At 39.4% G+C, this 26,928-nt stretch overlaps 1 protein-coding gene across 21 annotated transcripts in view; it reads left to right on the forward strand.

Moving 5' to 3' along the window:
• Nucleotides 1–26,928, forward strand: part of LOC131690091 (uncharacterized) — a 547,209-nt gene that overhangs the window by 20,811 nt on the left and 499,470 nt on the right. Inside the window, exon 1 of one of the 21 annotated variants that reach the window (XM_058975617.1) lies at nucleotides 18,643–19,681. The exons of the other annotated variants lie outside the window; for them this stretch is intronic. Within the exon in view, the coding sequence (XP_058831600.1) occupies nucleotides 19,634–19,681 (48 nt within the window). The 5' untranslated portion in view covers nucleotides 18,643–19,633. Of the gene's footprint in view, nucleotides 1–18,642; nucleotides 19,682–26,928 lie in introns of those variants that run through there. 21 annotated transcript variants of the gene reach the window in all.

Genomic DNA, 26,928 nt, shown 5'->3' on the forward strand with positions numbered 1-26,928 from the left:
GCCAGTTGTCATTGCTTCGAGACGTGAACTGGTAGGATTATAAGCGCCCGAATAGAAATGTACAATAACAAAACCATGATTTTCACTGTGACAGTACAGTAATTTTACAATAATTTACAGTAAGTTTTAGTGTTATGCTACAATACAAAAACAATAAACTTTAACGTTTTTACAGTAAATTTCAATGTAAAATAGACTTTCACAGTGAAAAAGGGGGGTAGTTATGTATCTTAACATTAAAAAATCAATTCTTCTCCATACATTTTTTTCTCGAAAACAGTAAAATTTAATGTGAATGCACTGTATCAGTTTTTGGCTGTACAGTGAAATTTATTGTTACATGAAATTTTTTTGTAAATCTACTGTGAGAACTTGGCATCGAACAATGTTGAAACAGTAATAACTATAATATTTATTGTTTTATGATTCTTTGTAGGGTACATGCTATTGTAAAATTCTATCCGGGCGGGAAGAAAATCATAGAACTTGTCCTGGAATTTAAGATTATATGGCCACCGCAACATATTTATTTCATGGACTTGTTGACTTTTCACCGAGAAAATCTAATATCTACCAATTATTATGTTTGTGTCCTAGCGTGTATAACATTTTCATTTTTGTTGAGCAGCCAGTCGGAAAATGAGTCGGAATTCTGGCTGGTTGTGTCACTGGAACCGGAATACTAACTAGAACCAGCCATAATTGTCTTATCTTCTTCTTGGAGTCAGAATGGATTCCAACTGAAATGCAACAATCGATTCTGAAACCGTTTGAGTCAGAATCGGTTGTTTCATTTGAGTTGGAATCCATACTGACTCCATTCAGAAATCCGAACCGGTTCCGGAATGAGTAACTGGGGTTCTTGCTAGGGGCAGATCACTCTAAGAATCTATAACAAATTTGCATCAAATTGAAAAAAATGCATTTAATTTCCATTTTTGCATTAGCTTTGCACTGCCTCGCAGAAAAGTTTGTTTAACAAACGTCCTACGCTGATCCACTTTGTTCGACGTTTTGTTAAATGTAGGGCTAGTTTTTCTGTAGGGTTTTGACGTCTTACACGCAACGGAAAAACATTGCACGCAACGCAAAATACATTATGAATTTCTATTTTGATGGAAATAAATGCATTTAATTTCGCTGATTTTTAAAAATGCATCATAAGTGATCTGCCCCTAGGGTTCTTGTCAAAATCCAACAGTGTCCCTAGAATACTTCCGCTGTCAGTGTATGTTTTTCATTGAAGTCTCGACAAACATATGATTACGGCTTAAAAGCCAACTGTCAAAATTCACTTTGAATAGGAATTTCGGACAAACCGTAACTCGCAAATCACAGATGTTGGCAGTAGATTAAAGAGAAAAGTTGTCTTTATCGTTAACTGCTATGTACTGTATTCGGCCAGTAGCCTTTCTCTGCCGTAATCCTCTGTTTGTCGAGAAGTGGTCCCTTAACGTGAGAATATTTATTTTGCTGCTTTCAAAATGTTCATGAAAGTTTATCTACAAACGAAACGTGCAATACTGAGAGTTTGAATACGTTAGCATAGGACACATGTGCTACTATGCCAAGGCTTTTGACGGGTAAATAAAAGTATAACACTCATTCCCTTCAGGAAAGAAACTGCATTGCAGCAACAAGTTGCAAGCTAACACAGTCTTCTGTTCCGCTAAGAAAATGATCACACGACTAGGGGCAGATCACTCTAAGAATGTATAACAAATTTGCATCAAATAAGAAAAAATGCATTTAATTTCCATTTTTGCATCAGCTTGGCACTTCCTCGCAGAAAAGTTTGTTTAACAAACGTCCTAAGCTGATCCACTTTTTTCGACGTTTTGTTAAATGTAGGGCTAGTTTTTCTGTAGGGTTTTGACGTCTTACACGCAACGCAAACCACATTGCAGGCAACGCAAAAACATTGCACGCAACGCAAAATACATTATGAATTTCTATTTTGATGGAAATAAATGCATTTAATTTCGCTGATTTTTAAAAATGCATCACAAGTGATCTGCCCCTAGTCACACGATCAACTGCTGAGTGTCTTAATCTAGTAAGTACATATCTATCCGTGATTTCTCGATTAAACTTGTAGTTTAAATAATTCATTTTCGAACAAATTGATGAGCTTTTCATAGTGCCCAGCAAACATTGGATGTTTTATTTTAAAAGGGAACTGTGGCTAGTGGTGACCCTGGTGAATTGTAAACTACGTTAACATCCGTCATGTTGTGAATAGTAAACATGTTAACTACTGTCAAATGGTATAAGCTTGCATTTCATCATTGTATCATGTTATATGAACAGCGTTCTTATTATTGTCTCATTTTTATTTGTGGTATTTTTTAACTATTTTCGAGCCAGCATCGTGTGTCACGATCATTACATTTTCTCGAATAGCCATCCGCAACAAGATTGCTTTGACATGATAATAAAACCTTAAGGACGTCCGCACAGACACTCAGTTCTCTAATCTAGTCTGAACGATGCTAGACTAGATTGCTTATGCGAAAAAGCTTTTACAATATTTGATAAATATTTGGTAACATAATCATCGATTAGGATATCAAGTCATATAATTAATTTAAAATGAGATGATTCAATATCCTATAGACTCCAGAAGTTCCGCAACGGCACTGCAAGAGTAGGTTTATCACGTACCTACTGCTTCCCAAATCGTAATGCCCATTTGTTTCTTATTTAACCTAAATTTTTAGCTGTCTTTGTTTCGAAATTAATACAACTTTTATAAATTTTGAATAACGATCACTAATGTTCGTATATTATTGAAAACCTTTTAACTACAGTCGTGATTCGCTGGTTGGACACTTTTTAACTGGACCGCTTTTTATTTGGACCTCCGCTAGTTGGATCATTGTCCAATTAAAAAGCATCTGAACGTCAAAATCTCGTGTCAAATTTACTTTGACAATCAATCTGACAATATTTAGAGATATGAACAGATGCATTTACACTGCCAACATCTCCTTTGGAGAGTTTTTGACATTTGTCAGTCGGTCCAAATAGCAAATCAAATTTGTTAGTTGGACAAGACTGTGGCCCAACCAGCAAATCACGACTGTATTTTATATCGCAATATGCCTGTGCGACATACGTATGAACAGTATGAATGCTATGACAAGACGTGACAATAGGGGGGGGGGGGGTCGTTTTTGTTCCAATTTTACGTCAGAATGGTCCAGCTCCTGATTGGTTGATTCTGACTTTTTGCACCGTACGCAATCTTACTGCAGGGATATCGAAATGACGTTTGGCAGTGTTGCTACATTTATAGGTAAAGATTGTCATTACTTTTGACAAATAAAACTATGATCGTTAAAAAAGTAAAAATGAAACTGTTTCAGTTGAACTGAAATTGTGCGGCAAAGCGTAACAAATGATTATCATGCATTTACCGTATACGTGGCTAATTAACTTTAACAAAAATACGACAGAAACCACACTAGAATCTACAATTATTCAGAAAATGGCTTCATAAAACCTTACTAAATACCCATGACATGGAAAATCGGTTCCCTTCACCAATATTGTGGATTCAAGATATATAATATGGTCAGCATAAAATAAATTAACGACTCCATTTTCACTAATAAAAAGAGCAACACTGTTCAGAAGATTTCGGCAGGGTGAAAATGTGCGAAAAGAAGAGTGTTTTTTTTTACAATGGAGAAGACCTTTACGTCCTAGCCCAGTAAACGTGCTATAGGGATCTTTAATTTGGAAAAATTGTGTCAGTTTTACATAGGTATTGATAGCGGGTGTCCTTACGAGCACACTCATATCATTTTTAAACTTTAATTATTCTTTTCTGATTTTTAAATTAAAAAAATTCAAATTAAATTCAACCAACAAACTGACAGTTGTCCTGCTAAATGACGTATCTGCAAATATCTCGTTCGCCTCATTGTTAACCGGGACAGCACCCCACTCAGCATGATCTAGTACTTTTGCTATCCTCTAGCAGGCTGCCATCCCAAGTTTCATATGCAAACTATGGTAGATCTGATAAGGCAACCTATAGAATCGTGCAAGTCGCATGGGCTTGGATGTGTTATCGTCCTAAAAGGAAACAAACTAAAAAATGTTTTTTTTTCAATAGTTTCTGGCCTACAAATTGAAAAAGGACTAAGATATTAACTCACGGTACTATTCTGCATCAGGATATGCCTTAACCCGCACACCCCTAAAGATCCCTATTGGTAGGGTCCAATCTACCACACGGGGTGCACTGGGGGCGTGTCGGGCTCGAATGGTGACCAGCCATTAATACCGACTAAACTCCATTGGGCTCCGCCATCATTCCTCCCAGGAACTACCTCTCGGTATTACTTCTGGGGGGATGCCTGTACTAAATGTACTCATTCACTCTCACTCACGCGTTCATACGTCCTGTATGAGGCTTACTTGGGTGCTTTCTCAATCGCACTTTGATTCACTCTCAAACACTCCCACATGAGGCTGACTTTTGTGCTCACCTTTTTCGTTCCTTGCGAGGCTGACTTGTGTGCTCACCTTACTCATTCCTTGCTAGGCTTACTTTTGTGCTCGCCCCACCCATACCGTGTGAGGCTGACTTGGTTGCTCACCCTATCACCTGATTCACTCTCAATCGTGCCACTCTATTGTACCTTTGTCACTCCCCCTGGCATCCCATGTGGGACATTTTTCTTAGGCCCCACTTCTGACATACCATGCGAGGCTGACTTGTGTGCTCACCTTTTTCATTCCTTGCTAGGCTGACTTTTGTGCTAGCCTCTACCATACCATGTGAGGCTGACTTTTGTGCTCACCCTTAACATGCCGTGTGAGACTGACTTGGATGCTCACCCTTTCACTCCTCTGCCACGCCATGAGGTATCGATAGCTAAGTCCCAACATACTACGCTACGACCCTCCCGTCTTGGCATGAGGCAGTCCACCTATACACTCACTCTTCTGTCTTGCTTCGGGGTGGCTGGATTTACCCCTTACGCGGTTGCCATTCGCAGCGCCAAACCTGCCTCGGCATGAACAGACCATTCACTCCCTTTTTTGCGCTTGACCTTTTTCGCTCCAGCTAACCAATCACTAGTTAGCCGTGCCCGTCGTCTGTTGCTCGGTTCGCCAGATTACCTGTAGCCGACTGGCAATCTGGATGGTAGCAGCCGAGACTGCGTTCCACTTCTCCACCGATTGACACATCCGCTGAATAAGGGTATCAGGGGTTGTGTCCCAGCCACAGACGTCAAGCATTGCTCTTCTTTCGACGTCGAACCGATGACATACGAACAGTATGTGTTCGGCAGTTTCGTCTACACCTGGGCAGTCCGGGCAGACTGGGACCTCCGCGTGCCCGAACCTGTTGAGGTACTGTCGGAAACAGCCATGGCCTGACAGGAATTGTGTCAGATGGAAGTGAACTTCCCCATGGGGTCTTCCCACCCAGCTCGATATGCTAGGTATCAGCCGGTGGGTCCACCTACCTTTCGAGGAGTTGTCCCACTCACGCTGCCATCTGGCGACCGAGGTCACCCTGGTGCGCTCGCGGGCTCCCCTATTTCCACGTAGTTCAAAGCACTCCTCATCTTCCCGAATGACCAGCCCGACTGGCATCATGCTCGCTATCACGCAGGATGCATCGTGTGATACCGTGCGGTAGGCAGATATCATTCTGAGGCACATCACGCGGTAGGTGCTCTCCAGTTTCTGTAGGTAACTGGTTACCCTCAGTGCTCTTGACCATGACGGACCGCCGTACCTGAGGATAGATACGGCAACGCCTGCCAGTTACTTACGTCTACTGGCGCACACCTTTAAGCTGTTGGACATCATTCTCTATAGAGCCGCAACAGCAGTCGACGCTCTCTTGCATGTATAGTCGACATGGCTGCCGAAGGTCAGCTTGTCGTCTATAATGACTCCGAGAGACTTCAGACTTCGCTGTGAAGTGATCGCGACTTCTCCCACATGGATAACTGCATGTTGTGCCGACTTGCGGTTGTTGACGATAACTACCTCCGTCTTATGATGAGCGAGCTCCAGGCCTCTCGCGCTCATCCATTCCTCCACCGTGCTGATCGCGTGTTCTGCGGTTAGTTCTACCTCAGGAATTGACTCCCCGTAGACCTCCAAGGTTACGTCGTCAGCAAAGCCGACGATCTTGACTCCAGGAGGGAACTTCAGTCTTAGAACCCCGTCATACATGAGGTTCCATAGCACCGGGCCTAGGATCGAGCCCTGCGGGACTCCGGCGGTAATCGGAACCCTTTTCTGACCGACATCGGTCTCGTATAGCAGTACGCGGTTCTGGAAGTAACTTTCCAAGATCCGGTACAGACCCACCGGTAGGCTAAGCCGGTGTAACGAGAGCGCGATGGCATCCCAGCTTACGCTGTTGAATGCGTTCTTCACGTCGAGTGTCACTAACGCACAGTATCGAATACCTCGCCTTTTTCGTTGGATCGCTATCTCGGCAGTATTTATCACTGAGTTGAGAGCATCCACTGTGGACTTACCCTTCCGAAAGCCAAACTGGTTGCTTGACAGACCGTCCGTACCTTCCGCGTACGGGGTTAGCCTGTTGAGGATGATCCTCTCAAGCAGTTTGCCAGTCGTGTCGATCAGACAGATTGGTCTGTACGCCGATGGGTCGCCTGGCCTTCCCGGGCTTCGGCAACAGCACCAATTTCTGCCTCTTCCATCTATCGGGGAATAGGGCACTCGTCAAGGCATCTCTGCATAGCTAGCCTGAACATGTTCGGGTTCGCTATGATCGCTGCCTTGAGAGCGTTGTTTGGAACTCCATCCAGCCCTGGAGCTTTGTTCATTGCTAGGGATTTAGCCACTGCGAGTAGTTCTTCATTCGTCACTGGAGCCACCATTTCGGCCGTGCCCGCACTGTCTCGTAGTGCAGGCGGCCAGGGGCTTGTGGCTCGAGACGGGAAGAGTACTTCGATAATCGTTGCCAACTGGTCCGGAGACCGTTCTGGGGGTGAGGAGCCCCCTTTGGTCTTGGCCATCACAATCCGGTAGGCGTCACCCCACGGATTCGCGTTGGCACTCTCACACAGGTAAAAGAAGAGTTTTGAAGGAAAAATAAAGCTACCAGTACACTGTTTGTAATAACGTCAAATATTTGACATATTTCGTGAAATAAATTTGAACTGCTGTGTACTGGCTCTTCAAATATTTGATCAAACACAGTTTGCCGAATTTTTCATTCGTGTTTGTCAAAGCGATTATTTGTCTATTTGTCAAACAGTGTACTGACCAGTTTGTCAAAAGTTCAAACAGCGTAACGCTGCAGTTTGTCAAACTTGTCGATGGAGAAGTTTGTCAAGCTTGTTGATGGAGAAGTTTGTCAAACTTGTTTATGGAGAAGTTTGACAAACGTGCTTTGCTCATTCAGGATAGCAAAATACGCCGTACGCGAAGCTGATTTGTTTTGACAGAATTTGTTGTCAAAACGAAAAAAAGTTAAGGTTTGAAATTCGGCTGATTGATTGATTGTTTTATTTACGTGACTTTAAGGGACCACTTCAACGGAAAAATTATATCGACGATGAAAGTGTTTTAGGAACACTGTTGATTACTTTGATGGGTTATGGCAAGACACGCATTACAAATAAATGAGCGTTACATCTGAAAAGGTCCTTTAGTTGTTACACAAATTAATAACATGCGAATAATGTCGATTTTGCATGAAGCTGATCTCAGATGCGTGCCTAAAGTTTTTTCAGCATTGAACAAAACACCGAATTGGGTTCTTACATGAATTGCAGCATGGATTCCTTTTTATCACCACTGGTGTTGTGTGAATCCACTCAGCTTCTTCAAAAACGATTGGAGAAATGAAGTAGGTTTTCAAACTGATTTCTAAAGAAAAATTATATAGGAGAATCGAAGAATTCAATGCAAGTCAGTTGCAATGTAATTGACTGTGACGACGCTTTCCAGATACTAAGTTGCCTTTTCTTCCAATAATCATCTGCCAAGCATTACTGATACCAGCTGGAAACTTTCACGTCAATACAATACAGCGTTTACTCCTGTGTGTGGAGCGTATAGCTAATTTAAAAAAAACGACTGTTTATAAGTCCTTGGGTATAACTAGTTTTGCTTCAACAGATTTTTTATTGTAGAAGTTTTCAACCATAACTCCTTGTTCAGGATTAGGAAAACCCGTGCGATGGTTTCGAATCGGACCCAGGTGAGCTGCGTACCACACAATCCATTTATAAACTATATTGTAACCGCGCCTTTCAAGAGATTTCGAAGCAGACATTCAGTATATAGGACAATTGCAAGAAATGAACACCACGACACTGAAAGTATTTGCAGATCGGTTCATGAACATACGACGAAAGTCTCATTGGATGTCAATTGCTGCGTATCTAGTCCTCATAGTCGATGACCGTACGTCGTCCTAGGAAAGGAAGACTACATATCACCTGCAATCTTGTCTATTTTTTTCGCCCGCTGACCATCTCTTGTCCTTCTGTTGGATCAGCTGTTGTTATATGAACGACGGGGATGTTATTCAAGCAATTGTCGCAATTCGTGTTCCATACGTTGTCTTCATGGTTTATGTTATATCTGCTGCCCACCATAAAGGTTTCACAATACCTTCCACTCGAAAACACTGAGGGTGCTTTGGTCCTTTGGCAGCACTACAATATCACTATCCTCTGTCTCTTCTCCTTGTTTCTGAGGTTCGCATGGTACTTGGTCGTTTCTTACCGAACATGCTATTCACTTGACTAGTACCATGACTGAATGTTATAAACCACACCATTACGTGGATTTGTTTCAAAATTTTGTCTTAGAAGGGTTACTAGCTACAAAAACAATTGTTCAGTTATTTATAATATAACAAACAAGACCTCGCATTGTTTACTCATCCACCAGCTCTCGATCATACGCTGCTGTAACCCTTTACCGATATTGAAAACGTGCCTGACCTGGCAGTACAGAGATATAGAACTGGTCTTTCAAAACAGTAATGAAATGTCCGAGGTCCATTCAAAAAGAATTCATGAATTCAGTACATTTGCATCCGTTGTTCCGTTTTGCGTTGAATCTTGGGATTTACTTTGTTTTTGTTGACGCCTAAATTGACACATTTTGACGATTTTTTGCGTAGAACATATTGCAAAGGGGCGTAATCGTACACCATGCTCCTGCACACAGTCCGTAAGGTGAACGAAAAAAATGGTAATCCTCGTAAGTAGTTGAAAATAATGGTCTATATCAAACGAACACACTAAGCCAGCCAAAAGTTGCTCAGTAATTTCTTTTGACGACATGCACAGTAAAATGATATTTTTACGGAGCTGTCAGCAAATTGTTTAAAAAATTGCGGTAAAGTTTTCATTTTTTAGCGATTTTCAGTAAATTTTCGAATAATTTGCTGAAACCCGCAATATTTTTCACTGAATTTATCAGTACTTCTGGTTTTTTCGGTACATAAACATTATCCAGTTAAATACTGACTGATTGTTCGGCAAAATTGTACCAGCATTACCGAACCTCGTCAAAAACTTACAAAACGGGTACAGTAAATCACTTGTCAAGTCGCCATTTTTAGAGGAAACTGCTGACTGACCAGTATTTTTTGACTTTTGGGTAGAACGGATTGCGGAGAGTTCGGTAACCGAATTGTTTTACTGAATTGATTACCGAACGGTTTGCTGTTCAAAACCCCAGTAAAATTTTACTGTACCCAGTAATTCAAATTAAGTGTGAATATATTAATTTTATTCGTCAAATGTGCATGCAATGAACCATCAATTTGAATACGCTTGTATGGTACCCGGTAAACTTGAGTTTATCTTTTGTTATACAGAATACTTACAAAAGTCACATGTTATGTGTCGTGCAATATGATAGATGTCAGCTTATTACATTGCAATTATTATACTGATACAAATTTATCTCCGAAATAAACATACAGTTACAATGTACAACAATGCCCTTAGTAGCATGTGAAAAAATAAAACATCGATTCCCCTAATGTAATGTAAACCCTTTTCACCTTGCGGCCTAGATTTAGAATTTGACATCAATGCAAGTCAAGTCATTTGTATCAACAAACAAGCGAAATTGTGGCTAGCTGGCCATGAGATATGATTTTATCAAAAAAGCTTTCACACTGTAACAAACGATCGATAATGAATGGTCAATTATGCTAGCAAATGTTCATAGCTTTATTTCAAAGAAATGAGATAAACGCTTACCTGTATTACTTTTTCCGAAATAAAACTTACTCTCAAAGACTTTTTTCATGTTCACATTTTACTATGATGCAATATGTGTGTTTCGCAAGATTACATATCCAATTTTGACCACAATCTAATGGTTTTCACGTAGTGCTCGAAAGCCTTCTGATATGCTATAGTGTTGCCGATGGACATGTAAACAAACATGTTTTTACACAAAACTTACGGACAGGAAATTTCTGTTTCGGCACTATTTTTCAGGGAACTATAAATTAGGAAAACTTCTAATACTTATCATAAAGGGATCAAGGTATGTTGAGTGAGTTCTATTATTTACTTACGGAGATAAATGACCCAGAGTGCTGCAGTGTCAGAGAGCGCCATACTGCGGCGATCTGAACTGAGATGCAGATTTTTGGGACAGGAAATCTTCGTAACGGATAAACATTTTGATTCACTGAGCGTTTCTAAATGTTTCCCGACTTTTATTTTAGGTACCAAAGAATAATGGAGGCAATGCACATTACCAATGCATAGGAAAACGTGAAAACATACAGATGCGCTATTATCACAGATAACATTGAAGTGGTCCGTTAAATAAAATAATTCATTCACGTTAAAAAAAATTCGGCGCCATTTTGATATTGTTGGTATTTGTTTAGAAGTGGCAGAGCTTTAGGTTTTCCCCTGGTCAAATTCCGTGCGAAATCCCGTGACCCGTTTCCTAAACTTTAAACTTGGTGTAACAGAGAATATTGATTGGTATTTGTTTTGATTTAATTACAATCTGCATATTATGCTTCAAATGAGGTCAAAAATGTTATGAATCCAAAAAGTAAAATATTAGATTTATACAGAGATAAATAAAATTCGAAAATGCACACATAACAGTTTTTGCAACCGGCCGAGACGGTTGTGCCTCCAGGTGGAAGGTTTTGTTCTCGAGAGTGACGGAGTGCGAGGCGCTGTATGCGTTTTTGTGGGAGAGAGAGACCAGTTTGTTAAGTGTGAGTCGACAGTTGATACGTCGGAGGCGTGGTCAACGGCATCCTCTACAAGTGGTGTTTTGACAGCAAACCGCGGGTAGACGAATTTACCTACCGCGGTGGCAGAAATCGATATACGACACACAGAAAAAATATATTGTATTGGTGTCGTCGGGTAATTCTAATCGACGAGAGGGGAAGCGTCACAGGTAGACCCATTTGCTCTATTTGTCTACCGCAGAAGTGGTACGACGAATAAGGAAAACAAGTGGCACCGAAAAATGCCGCATGGACAGTGGGATTTTCGCAGCAAGCCACAGGTAGCCACATTTTTCTGGCGGGGTGGAAACGGAGAGAGCGTGCTTGTGGTGGCGATACCGACGAGCAGCTTAACCGGAGAGAGTTTTAAAGTGTTGCAGGTAGGCCTATTTCTCTACTGAAGAAGCAACGCGACGAAGAAGGACAGAAAGTGTCACATTATCAAACAACGGGCACCGAGTTTACAACGTAACACATGAGGTGTGTTCTACCGGTGTCTTCTTCACCTAAGAGATAGCAGATAACAGGTACATTTTTCATTCCTTTTTGTGATAGTTTTTCTTGTTAGGTAAAATGGATGACGAGATGGGAGAACGAGTAACAGACCCTCCCCCTAAGCCTTCTGCTGAAAATGTAAACCCGATTAGAATTATAATTTACCCAGAGTCGTCAACGGGACCATGGATTGTATTTATTAGCCTAAAGTAAAGGCGCTAAATATCATTAAAATTTCGAAAGATTTGACTTTGCGATTCTCGGATGTAAAAGAGATCGTCAAAGTTAATAAAGGTAAAATACGCATTGTCGTTGGTAGTCTCAAACAAGCCAATGCAATTGCTTCTTGCGAGCTTTACGCGTGAATATAGAGCGTATATTCCTTCAAAGGAAATTGAAATTGATGGGGTCATCACAGAATCGAGTTTGACTGTTGATGACTTAATTAAGCATGGGGTTGGTTGTTTCAAAGACACCATACTTAAAGACGTAAAGATACTTGAATGCAAGCAATTGCATTCAGTGTCACACGAAGGAGATAAAAAACTTTATCGACTGTCTGACTCGTTTCGAGTGACTTTCGCTGGGTCTGCGCTGCCCAACAATGTCATTATCGATAAGATTCGTCTCCCTGTTCGCCTTTTTATCCCTCGTGTAATGAATTGCCTTAATTGAAAACAGCTTGGCCACACAGCAACTTACTGTTCCAATAAGGCACGGTGTGGCAAATGTGGGGGTTCTCATCAAGAGGATACATGCAATGAAAATTCAGAAAAATGTTTAATGTGCGGAGAAAACTCGCATGAGCTCCCTGCATGCCCCATTTATAAATTGCGCGAGTATAAAATTAAACGATCCTTGAAGGAGAGGTCTAAGCTCTCCTATGCAGAAATGTTGAAAAATGCTACCCCTAAACCCATCTTCCTTGAAAACACTTACACATCTCTATTTTCGAAACAGTCTGACTCTGACGGAGCGTGCGAAGGTACATCATTTGTTTTACCCGGAAATTCCAGAAAAAGAAAACAGTCTTCTTTTCCCAAGCTGCCAAGAAAGGGCCTTAAAATTTCTCCACCAATAGATAAACTGCGCCCAAAACCGAAAAATTCCGATTCAAAACCGAAATCAATTCCGCCCGGTTTTGGGAACGTACAATCCAAACAGAACACTATTCCTAGAAATAATAAAATTTCGACTTTCTCTGAGCCTCAGCCGGGGGTAGGATTATTGAAATTTTCTGAAATTGTTGATTGGATTTTTAAAGCATTCAATATTTCTGAACCACTAAAGAGTATACTTTCAGCTTTCCTCCCAACAATTAGAACATTTTTAGAGCAGCTGATTGCTCAATGGCCCATCCTTGCAGCAATTATATCTTTCAATGGTTAATTCAACTCCTAAGGTGAAAGACTCCATCACTGTTTTACAGTGGAATTGCAGAAGTATCATACCAAAAATTGATTCCTTAAAAATTTAACTGCATAATTTAAAATGCAATGCTTTTGCTCTATGTGAAACATGGCTTACCTCAAAATGAATTTCAACTTAAATGATTTCAACATTATTCGCCTAGACCGAGACACCCCGTATGGAGGAGTGCTTCTAGGAATTAAAAAGTGCTATTCTTTCTATAGAATTACCATCCCCATGATTGCTGGCATTGAGGCTGTAGCAGTCCAAACGAATATTAAAGGCAAAGACATGTCTATCGCTTCTATATATATACCTCCCAAAGTTCAAATTGGACAACGTAAAATTTTTGAGGTAGTGGAATCCATGGCAGCTCTGCGTCTAATACTGGGAGACTTCAACTCGCACGGAGTATTGTGGGGTTCCCTCTACAATGATAATCGATCCTTTTTGATATACAATGTTTGTGACGAATTTAATATGACAGTTTTAAATACTGGCGAAACAACACGCATCCCCAGACCTCCTGCACGTCCAAGTGCATTAGATCTATCTCTGTGCTCGACATCACTTCGGTTAGATTGCACGTGGAAGGTTGTACCTGATTCTCACGGTAGCGATCATTTGCCAATCGTTGTTTCAATTAACAGTGAATTAGGCCTTACGAATTCAATTAATGTTTCTTATGACTTAACACGAAATATTGATTGGAAAACATACGAAACATTAATTTCCACTTCTCTTGCTTCGACAGAAGAGCTACACCCTACCGAAGAATATGAATTCCTAGCGGGTTTAATTATTGAAGCAACAGAACAAGCCCAAACGAAATGCAATCCTGGAATGACAATAAATAGACGGCCCCCTAATCCTTGGTGGGACAAAGAGTGCTCTGATGCGTATGAAGCTAAACAAGTTGCCTACAAAGAAATTATGAAACAGAAAGGGGGTATACGTAAGAACTTTGAAAATTATTTCATTTTGCAAAACAAATTTGACAGTATACGTCGTGCCAAAAAGTCTAGTTATTGGAGATGCTTCGTTGATGGTTTGTCAAGAGAAACATCAATAAGTACTCTTTGGAACACAGCCAGAAGAATGAGGAATCGAAACGTGACTAATGAAAGCAAAGATTTTTCGAATCGTTGGATATTTAATTTTGCCAAGAAAATTTGTCCAGATTCTGCTCCTGCGCAGAAAATCATTCGCGATGCTCCCACAAGTAACGATTTCATAGATTCGCCTTTGACAATGATGGAATTTTCAATTGCACTCCTCTCATGCAACAATAATGCTCCGGGACTAGACAGAATTAAATTCAACTTGGTGAAGAATCTGCCTGACCTAGCAAAAAGACGCTTGTTGAATTTATTCAATAAGTTTCTTGAGCAGAATATTGTCCCGCGTGACTGGAGACAATTGAGAGTTATCGCAATTCCAAAACCGGGAAAACCAGCCTCCGATCATAACTCATATCGAACGATTGCAATGCTATCCTGCATCAGGAAATTGTTGGAAAAAATTATCCTACGACGTCTCGACAATTGGGTTGAGGCGAACGGCTTGCTCTCAGATACCCAGTTTGGTTTTCGGAGAGGAAAGGGAACGAATGATTGCTTGGCGGTGCTTTCGTCAGAAATCCAACTCGCTTACGCAAAAAAGAACAAATGGCGTCTGTGTTCTTAGACATAAAAGGAGCATTCGACTCAGTCTCCATTGATGTTCTCTCGGAGAAGCTACATCAATGTGGTCTTTCACCGATATTAAATAATTATTTATACAATTTGGCGACACTCAGAATAAGTTACATGGCCTCCCACAAGGCTCTTGTCTAAGCCCCCTTCTCTATAATTTTTACGTGAATGACATTGATAATTGTATTGTCAGCCCATGCACTCTAAGGCAACTTGCAGATGATGGTGTGGTTTCTGCCACAGGACCAAAAGCTATAAATTTACAACAACCATTGCAAGATAGCTTGGATAATTTATCAATTTGGGCTTTAAAACTGGGAATCGATTTGTCTACGGAGAAAACAGAGTTGGTCGTTTTCTCAAGGAAGCGTGATCCAGCTCAGCTTCAGCTTCAGTTGGTTGGTAGAACGATAGCCCAAGTCCTGACTTTTAAATACCTTGGAATTTGGTTCGATTCTAAAGGCACATGGGGAGGCCACATTAGGTATCTAATAACGAAATGCCAACAAAGGATAAATTTTCTGCGAACAATAACTGGATCATGGTGGGGTTCTCATCCAAGTGACATGATAAGATTGTATCAAACAACAATACTTTCAGTAATGGAATATGGGTGCCTCTGTTTCCGTTCAGCTGCGAACACTCACATTATTAAACTGGAACGGATACAGTATCGTTGTTTACGAATTGCTTTAGGTTGCATGCAGTCGACCCATACGATGAGTCTTGAAGTACTAGCGGGAGTTCTTCCTTTAAAAGACCGATTCGGGGATCTCTCCTCTCGTTTACTTATTCGATGTGAGGTTATGAACCCAATGGTAATTGAAAATTTTGAAAGACTTGTCGAGCTTCCACCCCAAACCAGATTCATGACAGTGTATTTCAATCACATGTCACAAGAAATAACGCCTGCTAGATATGTTCCCACATACGTCAATATACTAGATACTCCTGAATCCACTTTATTCTTCGACACGTCCATGCAAGCAGAGATTCGTGGAATTCCGGATTATCTACGCTCGCGGGAGATCCCTAAAATATTCACAAGTAAATATCAACACATAGACTGCCTTAAAATGTATTACACTGATGGGTCACGAATCAGTGAGGCCATCAGTGTAATACATTTTAAGGGTTTCGGTATTTTCAACAATAATTTTTCAATTTCTCTCAAACTTGCAGAACCCGCCTGTTTATATAGCGGAACTAGCAGCAGTTCACTATAGTTTGCAAATAATAAATACTTTACACCCGAACCATTACTTTATCCTCTCTGATAGTCTCAGCACAATTGCAGCTCTACGTTCAAAGAGGATTGATAATCACGATCTATTCTTTTTGGGGAAGATACGTGAATCTCTGAGTAACCTAACAAGAAAATGTTATAAATTTACCCTAGTGTGGCTCCCCGCCCATTGCTCTATTGCGGGCAATGAGAAAGCTGATAATTTAGCCAAGATTGGTGCACTAGATGGTGAAATATATGAAAGACCCATCGCTTACAATGAATTTTATATTTTATCACTGGCTGTGGTCCACTAGGAGATTGATAACTCTATTATCTTTCTCCGGACAAAACCAGCCTAGAGGCCGCGTGGCATCCGGCGGGTTTGAAGTATGTCATTTATGGAGATAACTGTCAAATTCATTCCCAAAGGTGGCCGCGTCACTTATGAGGAGGCAAAGAGCTTTAGACCGATCAGTCTGACCTCCTTCCTTCTCAAATCAGTGGAACGTTTAATCGACCACTACATTCGGGATGGTAGCTTGGGCGAGCACCCGCTGCATGCAATGCAACATGCATATCAGCGGGGGAAGTCTACTACTACCCTGTTACACAATGTTGTCTACAACATTGAAAAAGCTTTTTCACAAAAGTAATCAAGTTTAGGAGTTTTTCTCGATATTGAAGGTGCTTTTGACAACGTGTCTTTCGAATCCATTTTGAAAGCAGCACGAGATCATGGAGTACCTTCATATATCACGAACTGGATACAGGCAATGCTTAGCAACCGACATCTGTGCTCATCGTTAAGACAAGTAGAGATGAGGAAACTGAGTGTCTGCGGATGTCCTCAAGGTGGTGTGCTGTCACCACTTCTATGGAACCTTGTCGCCGATAGCTTGTTGAGAAAACTAAATGAGCTTGGGTTTCCGACGTATGGTTTCGCCGATGATTATCATATAATGATCACCGGTATTTGCATTAACACACTTTTTGATTTGATGCAACAAGCCTTATGTGTTGTTGAGCGGTGGTGTCTTCATGTTGGACTATCAGTTAATCCAAATAAAACCTCAATGGTGCTTTTCACGCAACGAAGGATTACAACCGGAGCTCGTCCATTGCAGTTTTTTGACTCTGAAATTATTGTCGAAGATCAAGTTAAGTACGTTGGAGTAATTCTCGACTCAAAACTTAATTGGACAGCTCACATCGATTTCAGGATCAAGAAAGCTTGCATGGCCTTTGGCCAATGTAGACGAGCTTTCGGCAAATCTTGGGGACTCAAACCCAAGTACATTCAGTGGATCTACACAACAATTGTTAGACCAATACTGGCATACGGGTGCCTTGTTTGGTGGCAGAAGCGAGAAGTCATGACAATCCAATCAAAGTTAAACCATCTTCAGAAGATGGTCTTGATGGCGATGACTGGTGCTTTCTCGACAACACCTACTGCTGCTCTCGAAGCACTCTTGAACATAAAACCACTACATGTGTTTCTGAAACAAGAAGCACTTTCTTGTGCATACCGTCTTAAGGTTACTGGGCTCTGGAACGTAACCCAATAGATCGTGTAACTAGCCACACAAGACTGTGGCCCCAAATGGTTACTTGGGATGAATATACACTTGCTCCCAGTGACCTTACACTCACATGTAGTTTTCCTTCTAAAACATTCAATGTGAGAATTCCTCTTCGTGAGGAATGGCTGTCTGGCTGGATGGAGCGACAACTTGAAGAATACGTAGTTTGTTATACGGACGGTTCTTTGTTGGAGGGCCGAGCCGGTGCTGGTGTCTATTGTCATGAGATGAGATTAAACCAATCTCATTCGCTTGGTAGATACTGTACCGTATTCCAAGCAGAAATCTTTGCGATTCTGTGTGGCGTACAATCCGCACTTCAACAGGGAATTTGCGGTAAAAGAATCTATTTTTGCTCTGACAGTCAGGCTGCCCTGAAAGCACTTAGTTCGGCAGATTCGAGATCGAAATTAGTAATCGCATGTCGAACTCAAATCGAAGAACTTAGCATTTCAAATGCTATCTACCTTCTATGGGTACCCGGTCATTCCGGTATTACTGAAAATGAATGGGCGGACGAATTGGCTAGAGCTGGCGCTGCGACTGATTTCGTTGGTCCAGAACCAGTTCTACCACTGTCAATAAGTTGGATAAAGCACAAGATTCGCTCTTGGGCTGCATTCGAACATGCCAACCATTGGCGTAGCTTGCAAACTCAATTATCACATGGCTACTATTCAGCGCGCTGAGTATTATTCATGTGATCTTTCTGAATCCGATTACGGAACATCATATCATTTGATAAGTAATTGCCCTGTATTAATGCAATTGCGCATCCGGATTTTTGGTTCTCCATACATAGATGAACCTATGTACAGAGAGCTGAAATTTAAGGATATGCTTTTGTTCCTAACCCAGTGTGGTAAAGAGCTATAGTTTTTTAGCCGTATTTGAATGACAATATCTCTTCGGGGGTGTTGTCGTTCTGTTATCTCAATATCCCCTCGGGGGTGTTGATATATCCGCTCACTGTTTGAGTAGAGGTTCTAAATCCCTCCGGGGGTTGGAAGTTTTATTCCTGCTGTTGTAGCACCTGCAGATCGTTCAGCATCACTCCGGGGGTGCAAAATGCTCTGTTTTAATTGTTCTGTGTCGTTGTTTTCCTTACCCCTAACCTTACTACTTCCCCAATCCTTCCCATCAGGAAAATGATGAAAAGACGATTCTTGGCAAGGCACAAATCTCCGATCAACATGGGGAACGTGCCATTTGAGCCAGACGTTACTGATTCCTGATACAATGAATTTTTTAGCGCTTCTCGACAGAGGACCCTTGCTAGTTGGCAAACATCTTGGGACAATGGAGATATGGGATGATGGCTACTCTCAATTATCCCTAAAGTATCAACGAAGGCATGGTTCAAAGGATTGGATGTAAGTCGGGACTTCATCCGTGTGATGTCTAGGCTCATGTCCAATCATTATGCTTTAGATGCGCATCTCCGTCGTATTGGGCTCGCTGAGGGTAATCATTGTGCTTGTGGAGAGGGTTACCATGACATTGAGCATGTTGTTTGGTCCTGCACTGAATATCGTGAAGCCAGATCACAATTAGTAGATTCTTTACAAGTCCGAGGAAGACCAATCCATGTTCCTGTTAGAGACATCCTGGCGTATCGCGATCCTCTATACATGGAACTTATCTATCATTTTCTAAAAACAGCGTCTGTCAAAATTTAATTAAATTCATCCCCTCATACTCTCATCCAAGGCTAATCATTCACCAATTGAAGTGTCCTAGAATATTCAGTTTATAAATTTAGACAATAACAGAAAAAAAGTAAATAAATACACTCGAAAATACTAGATCAATATGAAATACAACAATGTAAGGAAAAAAAGCAAACAATAAAGTGATTTCAGTGTTAGTTTTGGACAAATTACTAGTATAGTTGAAATTAGTCTTAAGGATTTTTGTAACGTGCTATGTAAAAAAAGAAACTGGCGTAAAAAGCTTTTGCAAATGCCGTGTCAAATAAATGCATGAAAAAAAAAATAAACAAAATTCGAAAATGCACTCGGTAGAGGTAGGTATATTGAAAATATCCACTGAATTTAATTAAATATCCACTTTGCTAATTTCGCTTTCTCATATAGAATTGAAGCGAGCTGCCCTAATAAAAAAGAATTATACACGAACATTAACCCATATAGTGCAACGATTCCACATATTGTTTGAATGATACCCTGAACAGGTCGTTAGGCTCATATATCATACGATGTTTATTAGGGTGCTGTGATTACCATATCAGCGTTGCTCGCACTACAAGACCATTTAGCCAGAAGAGTTGGCAAATGTCCGATGCTGTACGGATGAGTAAACCATTCTCAAAAATATATGGAAAACCATAGCCTGGGAGCCAACAACAGCAATTAGGAGCAGATAAAGATAGTGTCGTTACAATATGTGAAAAACATTGCACAGTGGTCCAGCAAGCGAAATTAGCGGGAAACAATTGTTAACGCATTCATCTTTAGGTTTAGAGATTTAGTGTCTTAGAAACATTTATTGTGCATGACAAACTGCATCTTTTGGCTGAAACGGTTTTAGGGTGGCCCTTAAAATGTCTAAGTTGGGGACATTACTTTAAATTATAGTTCAGAGAGAATGATACTTTCTTCTGCAATATTGTAGAACAATCAATTCTGAGCAACTTTGTTGAAGATACTAATTTTGTATCTCAAACCGTTTTCATTTTATAGTGAGTTCCATATCATAACTTAGGGTGTCTCTCAAAAAAGCAGTTTTCTCCGTACAGTTTTTTAATATGATTTTTGTCATTCATTCATTCATTTTTGTCATTCAGTGTACTTTTAGAGCATGATTAGAGGCAACTTATGCTGAAGAAAGAAAATTTTTTTCTTGTCTGGTTCAAAAGTTATACTTAATTTTCAATTTAAAATACGCCCTTTTCAAATGTCGATATCTCAAAAGGGGGCAAACGAAAATTGATAATTTTGATTGCATTTGAAAGGCTGTGCTTTTGCCTACAATATATTGAAAAATTGGAGAACGCTTTTTTGTCTTTCTCAAATAAATCAAATTTAAGTAAAAGCATTTTTGCGTATAATCCTACAGCGCTCATATTAAAAAATATTTGTTTTACGCTGATTCTGTGAATTCTTGTCAAGACTTTTCAAGGATCACATACATTTGCAGGCTTTTCATATTGCAAATAGGATGAGGACCCTATTTTGGGCTCACTCGTTAGGGTGACGCACTCTATCATTAATTACTCGACCTATGTACAATAGTTGAAATGCATATAAATTATGATCAATGCGTTAGGGTCAATATATTTGCTTTATTCCTGAGAACCAGTATATTAAATAACTTGTATACGAGTGCAATAGAAACTAGAATCGCTTTCCCCTTACTTCCACCCTACAATACCACCAACAAACATAATGGAGCTATCGAAAATGCAAATTTACACTGAAGTTTTTAGGCGGTGTGTACAGTATGTAAAATAATTAAAGACATCCTCGTTCTTTTCTATTTAATCCCATTACCACTACTAGACTGCCACACTTTATTACGACGACTAACTTATTCAGTTTTTTATTTGTTGGCTGTGAAACGGTAAATCAAAAATGTTAAAAGAATGCTCATCATACAATACAACAAACCTTTCCTATGACCAAAATTACTGAAACGATAAAGCGGTGTCTTCAATTTTTTACATGCTGTATATAGGAATTGTTGCATTCGCTCAATTCTCTGTTTTTATCTTCGTCGATGAATCTTTGATCATTTGATGATTTAAAAACCACAATAAGCGCGTCTTTTAAAGATTACTGCTAGTGTGTGAAATCGTTACCAAACAACTTAGCTGCAATGAGTCGAACTCTCATCAGTTCCCCATTTGATAATCAAAATCATGCTTAGTTTATGGGTTTCAGTATTGCACTTGATGTACTCAATTAAGCGCTTTGCAGAGTGGTCTACCAAATCTACGAGAGTCGTTTTAAAGTACTTGAATGATTCTCTTATTTCATTTAAAAATATTAAAAACTATGTTGAATAATTTTTTGCATTTATATAACAGAAGGATATCAGATTTTTTTTTACTTGAACAATACTGTTATATGAAGGTCAATTTTGTTTTTTGGTTTGAGGTTAGTAGATTGCAGATCTTGATACTGCTACCTGCTAAAACCGTTCCTGCAAATGAACGAAATCGATTGTAAATTTGTGTAGATTTTGGGAAATCTTGGCAATAATTGGAAGCAAATTATAGGTCGTCATTGGTGATCGGTAGTCTTTCTGCATTATGAAAAGCCTGCAAATGTATGTGATCCTTGAAAAAACTTTATAAGAATTCATAGAATCAGCGTAAAACAAATATTTTTAATATGAGCGCTGTAGAATTATACGCAAAAATGCTTTTACTTAAATTTGATTTATTTGAGAAAGACAAAAAAGCGTTCTCCAATTTTTCAATATATTGTAGGCAAAAGCACAGCCTTTCAAATGCAATCAAAATGATCAATTTTCGTTTGCCCCCTTTTGAGATATCGACATTTGAAAAGGGCGTATTTTTAAGTGAAAATTAAGTATAACTTTTGAACCAGACAAGATAAAATTTTTCTTTCTTCAGCAAAAGTTGCCTCTAATCATGCTCTAAAAGTATACTGAAGGAAACTTTTGTGAGAAAAATCATATTAAAAAACTGTACGGAGAAAACTGCTTTTTTGAGAGACACCCTAAGTTATGATATGGAACTCACTATAAAATGAAAACGGTTTGAGATACAAAGTTAGTATCTTCAACAAAATTGCTCAGAATTGATTGTTCTACAATATTGCAGAAGAAAGTATCATTCTCTCTGAACTATAATTTGAAATAATGTCCACAACTTAGACATTTTAAGGGCCACCCTAAAACGTTTCAGCCAAAAGATGCAGTTTGTCACGCACAATAAATGTTTCTAAGACACTAAATCTCTAAACCTAAAGATGAATGCGTTAATAATTGTTTCCCGCTAATCTCGCTTCCTGGACCACTGTGCATTGGTTATTCTTACCTGGTACCGTGATCACGGGGACGTTTTTTAGCTTTTCTCTTTCAGCTTCGTATAACAACTTCGACCTGGCAGATTAGTTTTCAGGAGTCTGACCGCCAGGCGCTCCTAGACACATTGACGATATTAGTACTTTCAAAACGACAACTCGTGTGCCTATATTCATCGCGCAGTTAGGAATTATTTCGTTCTGGAGAACACTTTTCATGCACACAGAACCTTACCCATTCTTTTATTCGATTCAAGGAGACTCCTGACATCATTTATTTCACTACTTCCTTCTATATTATGACCTGTATTATTATTATGTATTATGACCCCGGTAATGATCTTCTAGCAGGCCAATATCTATATGGTCTTATTCCTTGTACCGGATCTGCCACTGTAAATTCTAGCCAAACATGTCAAAAGGTGTTAAGGTTGCACAGGGAATGCGCAAAATTCGCAAACGAAAAAAGCAGTTTTTTTCCACACTGTATGTCAGATCTTCATAAAAATCAATCAGCGTATGTAGAATGTTGTTACAGTACTGTTGATTGATTTGTATGAAGATCTGACATACGGTGTGGAAAAAAACTGCTTTTTTCGTTTGCGAATTTTGCGCATTCTCTGTGCAACCTTAAGTGCAAACGACAGTTTATCTTCAGTTCCCTCTAAGAACGGTTGGTTTCAAAAATGTCCAATGAAGGACGTTCGTTGGACCAATTTGGACAACGTCCAAATAACCGTTCAGCAAACGTCCATAGTTGGACCCGTGTTGAACGATTTTGAAACAATTTTTTGGACGTCTCAGTGGGTTTACTTAGGGGCCGTTCATAAACCACGTAGACTCATAAGGAGGACGGGGGGGGGGGGGTCTGGCAAAAGTCTACGTTTGTCTACGAGGGGGGAGGAGGGGTCTTTGAAAAAGTCTACGTAGACTTTTATTTTTTGTTATTCTCGTATTACTAATTATAAATGGGATTTAAAGAGAGTTGTATTCAAAATATCGGTGTATTCAGTATTTATGCAGACACTTCAAAGCTAGTACACTATTGAGGTAATTACTCGTTAAGCGACCACTCAACCCAGAACCCACGATTTTTTTTTGGACAACCTCACACAGTGTTGTTTCTTGCGTATATTTCGATATAGTTTCGATCTAGGAATAATACAGAAAGACGATCGCCCAAAATTCCTCTCGTCGGAAGATTTTGACTGTGAAATCATCTGAGACATCACTAGTTAGCAGACATGCATGGACCATTTAATGCATGAATCTTAAAAACGTAAAAAATGGTCAAAGTTAAGCATTGTAACAACAAAACACCCGATTTTTAACAATAAGTGGATTAATTTTATTTTTTATTTATTGATTTCGGTGGTTAAAGCAGTAGTGTAGTTAAACTTCTACAACAAAGTGTTTACTCGAGTTAATCAGTTTCTCTTGCAATCATTTGCACTGATTTCAAAATCTTTAAACACCCGTTAAATTTTAGGTCTATATATTGAAATTTGTTCACGAAAAGTGAAATTTGTGTACATGTTTGGTTTATTATTTTAGTCTAGATGATAGTACACATAGACAGTATTATTTCGTAAATGTTTAACAATTTTGAATGCACCAGTAAGGCTCAAAAAGTGTTTAGCATTGTTCGCCCACTTCGGCCAAAATTTAAGCTAGTTATAGCAATATATCTTTTTACATATATTTGAGTGACTAACCTTGAAAAGAACTATTCCGAACGTTGAACGAAAGAAGTACATAAACGTTGGAAAGCATCTTGAATTAGTACTAATTGATTTGATCAATTATAGACAAAGAACCAATGTGAAACACCTTTCTTTAATATTTAAAAAGCTTGAAATAAATCTGAATGCTAATTTTTAATTGAACATTATAATGTGCTTCTTGCTAATTACACATTTCCCGCGAATAAAAAAATTAAAGGGTTGTGTACAGGACACGACCACGGTGACATTAAAAATATAGCTTTTTTATCTATCACACATATCGACACACGTTCTTGTTCACTCGCCTGTTTTCATATGTTACAATTTGCTATATACCCTCCCCATTAAAACATAATTTATTGAAGGTCTTTTAACGGTAATCTATTAATTAATCAAGTATCTCACTAGGTGATTGGCATTATTTGGCTGATCCATCTAGTAAAAATAGGCTGGTCTGTCCAGAAAATATATTCAAAAGAAAAGTTCCATATTGAGAGCTGTGATGAGGAAACCCACGCCCGCCAACGGAAATATACAGATTCTCCATAAAATATGAAATTTCATTTTCCATTTAAATTTTCAATAATGTACTAATGAACTTAAGTAAACAATCTTAAGTGTAAGTATTTCTTGATCGATTAGTGGTGGAAAAATGAAATTATTTGATGAATTACATTGTTATGCAACGTTCGCACTACCAGTTAAAACGGGTTTTTATGCTATCTTGGTGACATTTTTCTTGTTGCTAATTATTAAAACGTGTTATAACTCTGTAGTGTAAACATTGTATTATTAAACCAATTCTGCAGCGTTTTATGTTATATAGGTGTTTTATGTGGTAATAGGACTGACATAATTATATCTTCAGTACAGCGGTTTGTTTCATAATTTAAAAAAGATTTATTTTAAAATTTAAATTAGTATACCCAACCGTATTTGTTGTATACCTTAAAACGCAATTAGAACTGTGTTTTAAATACATAGGGTAGGACAGATATTCTGACTGGTTAAACTGGGAAAACAATTTTAAGTCCAGTAACGCTTAAGACATGGCTTGAATTTGAATCGAAAAAGAACACCCGCTTCAACTGCTGCTGGGACGGTAAGTTCTGTTTTAAAATTTTCCGTTGTGTGCAGTACGAAACAAAAGTGTTTGAAATTAGAAAACAAAAAGTTCTGCTGGGAATGTGATTGTTTCCGATGCAATTACACTCAGATTTTTCACGCAGGGGATACAGGCCGTGTAAATGAAAACCGCGTAAATTTAAAAAAAACGCGTTAATGAAAACCGCGTAAATTTCAAAATCCGCGTAAAAAACCTGAGTGTACTCTCCTATATAAAATACTACGCTGCTGAACAGTGCAATAACTACAGAAGCACGTTGTCAGATGCCTTACTGATAAAAAACATATAACCGAAATATGAAACATGAAAACCAATTGGCTCTTTACCCTACGCAGCTACAAAGCGCCGTAAACATGGATTAACAAGTTACAACGCACACGCATGCATAAAAATAAATATATTTTTTTCAAACGCAACACTCTTAAGCAGCACACACCGTATTGAATTATATCCAAACCACCCCGCCCACCCACTTTGCAAATCATTCTGTGACACCATGCTGGTACCCCACTGAGACGTCCAAAAAATTGTTTCAAAATCGTTCAACACGGGTCCAATGATGGACGTTCGTTGAACGGTTATTTGGACGTTGTCCAAATTGGTCCAACGAACGTCCTTCATTGGACGATTTTGAAACCAACCGTTCTTAGAGGGACCCGACAAATCCGCACACGGCCACCGCTGCCGAAAATGCATAGCGTCTACCGCTTATTGTAGTTCGACATAAGAACAAAAACTGATTCAAACGGGTACGCGTCACCTCTATTTATAAACTAACCGTATATGGTTTAGTCACTTAGGTGCGAGTGTGTGCAAATGCCAACGTTACCGAAAATCGATAGCGCTTATTGCATCGCCCGGAGACGACGTTGCTCGTGTGGGATAAGAGCAACAACTGATTTAAATGGACATGCGTTGCTTCTATTTATGACTTTTCGTGTTTCATTGAGCAACTAAGCTGCCCTCTTTTGACGGCTGTGTCTGAGAAATCTGCCTCACGAATGGTATTTTTCCCGTTTTTTGTGAACTTTTTAATTTTATCAATTTCCAAAAGTCTACTTTTATTGGGGAGATATTAAATTATTACCAATATTAAGTTAAGTGTTTCTGAATCGGTTGGTGTATGAATGATTAAAATCCATCTAGTAATATCGGAGTTATAAGCGTGCAAACCTTACATAGTTTCGTTACATGGGAGATAGTTTAGATTTTAGAATGACACCTAGCCCCAGATAGTGGAGTAAGACATTTTTAATGTCAAAAAATTAAAAGTCTACGTAGACTTTTGGTGGAGGGGGGGAGGGGGGTTTGGTAAAAGTCTACTAAGGTCTATTAGGGGGGAGGGGGGGTTAAAAATTCTCAAATTTCGGTCTACGTGGTTTATGAACGGTCCCTTATATTGGCTATCTCG

Source organism: Topomyia yanbarensis, chromosome 3, assembly GCF_030247195.1.
Source record: "Topomyia yanbarensis strain Yona2022 chromosome 3, ASM3024719v1, whole genome shotgun sequence".
In the NCBI taxonomy this organism is placed as follows: Eukaryota; Metazoa; Arthropoda; class Insecta; order Diptera; family Culicidae; genus Topomyia; species Topomyia yanbarensis.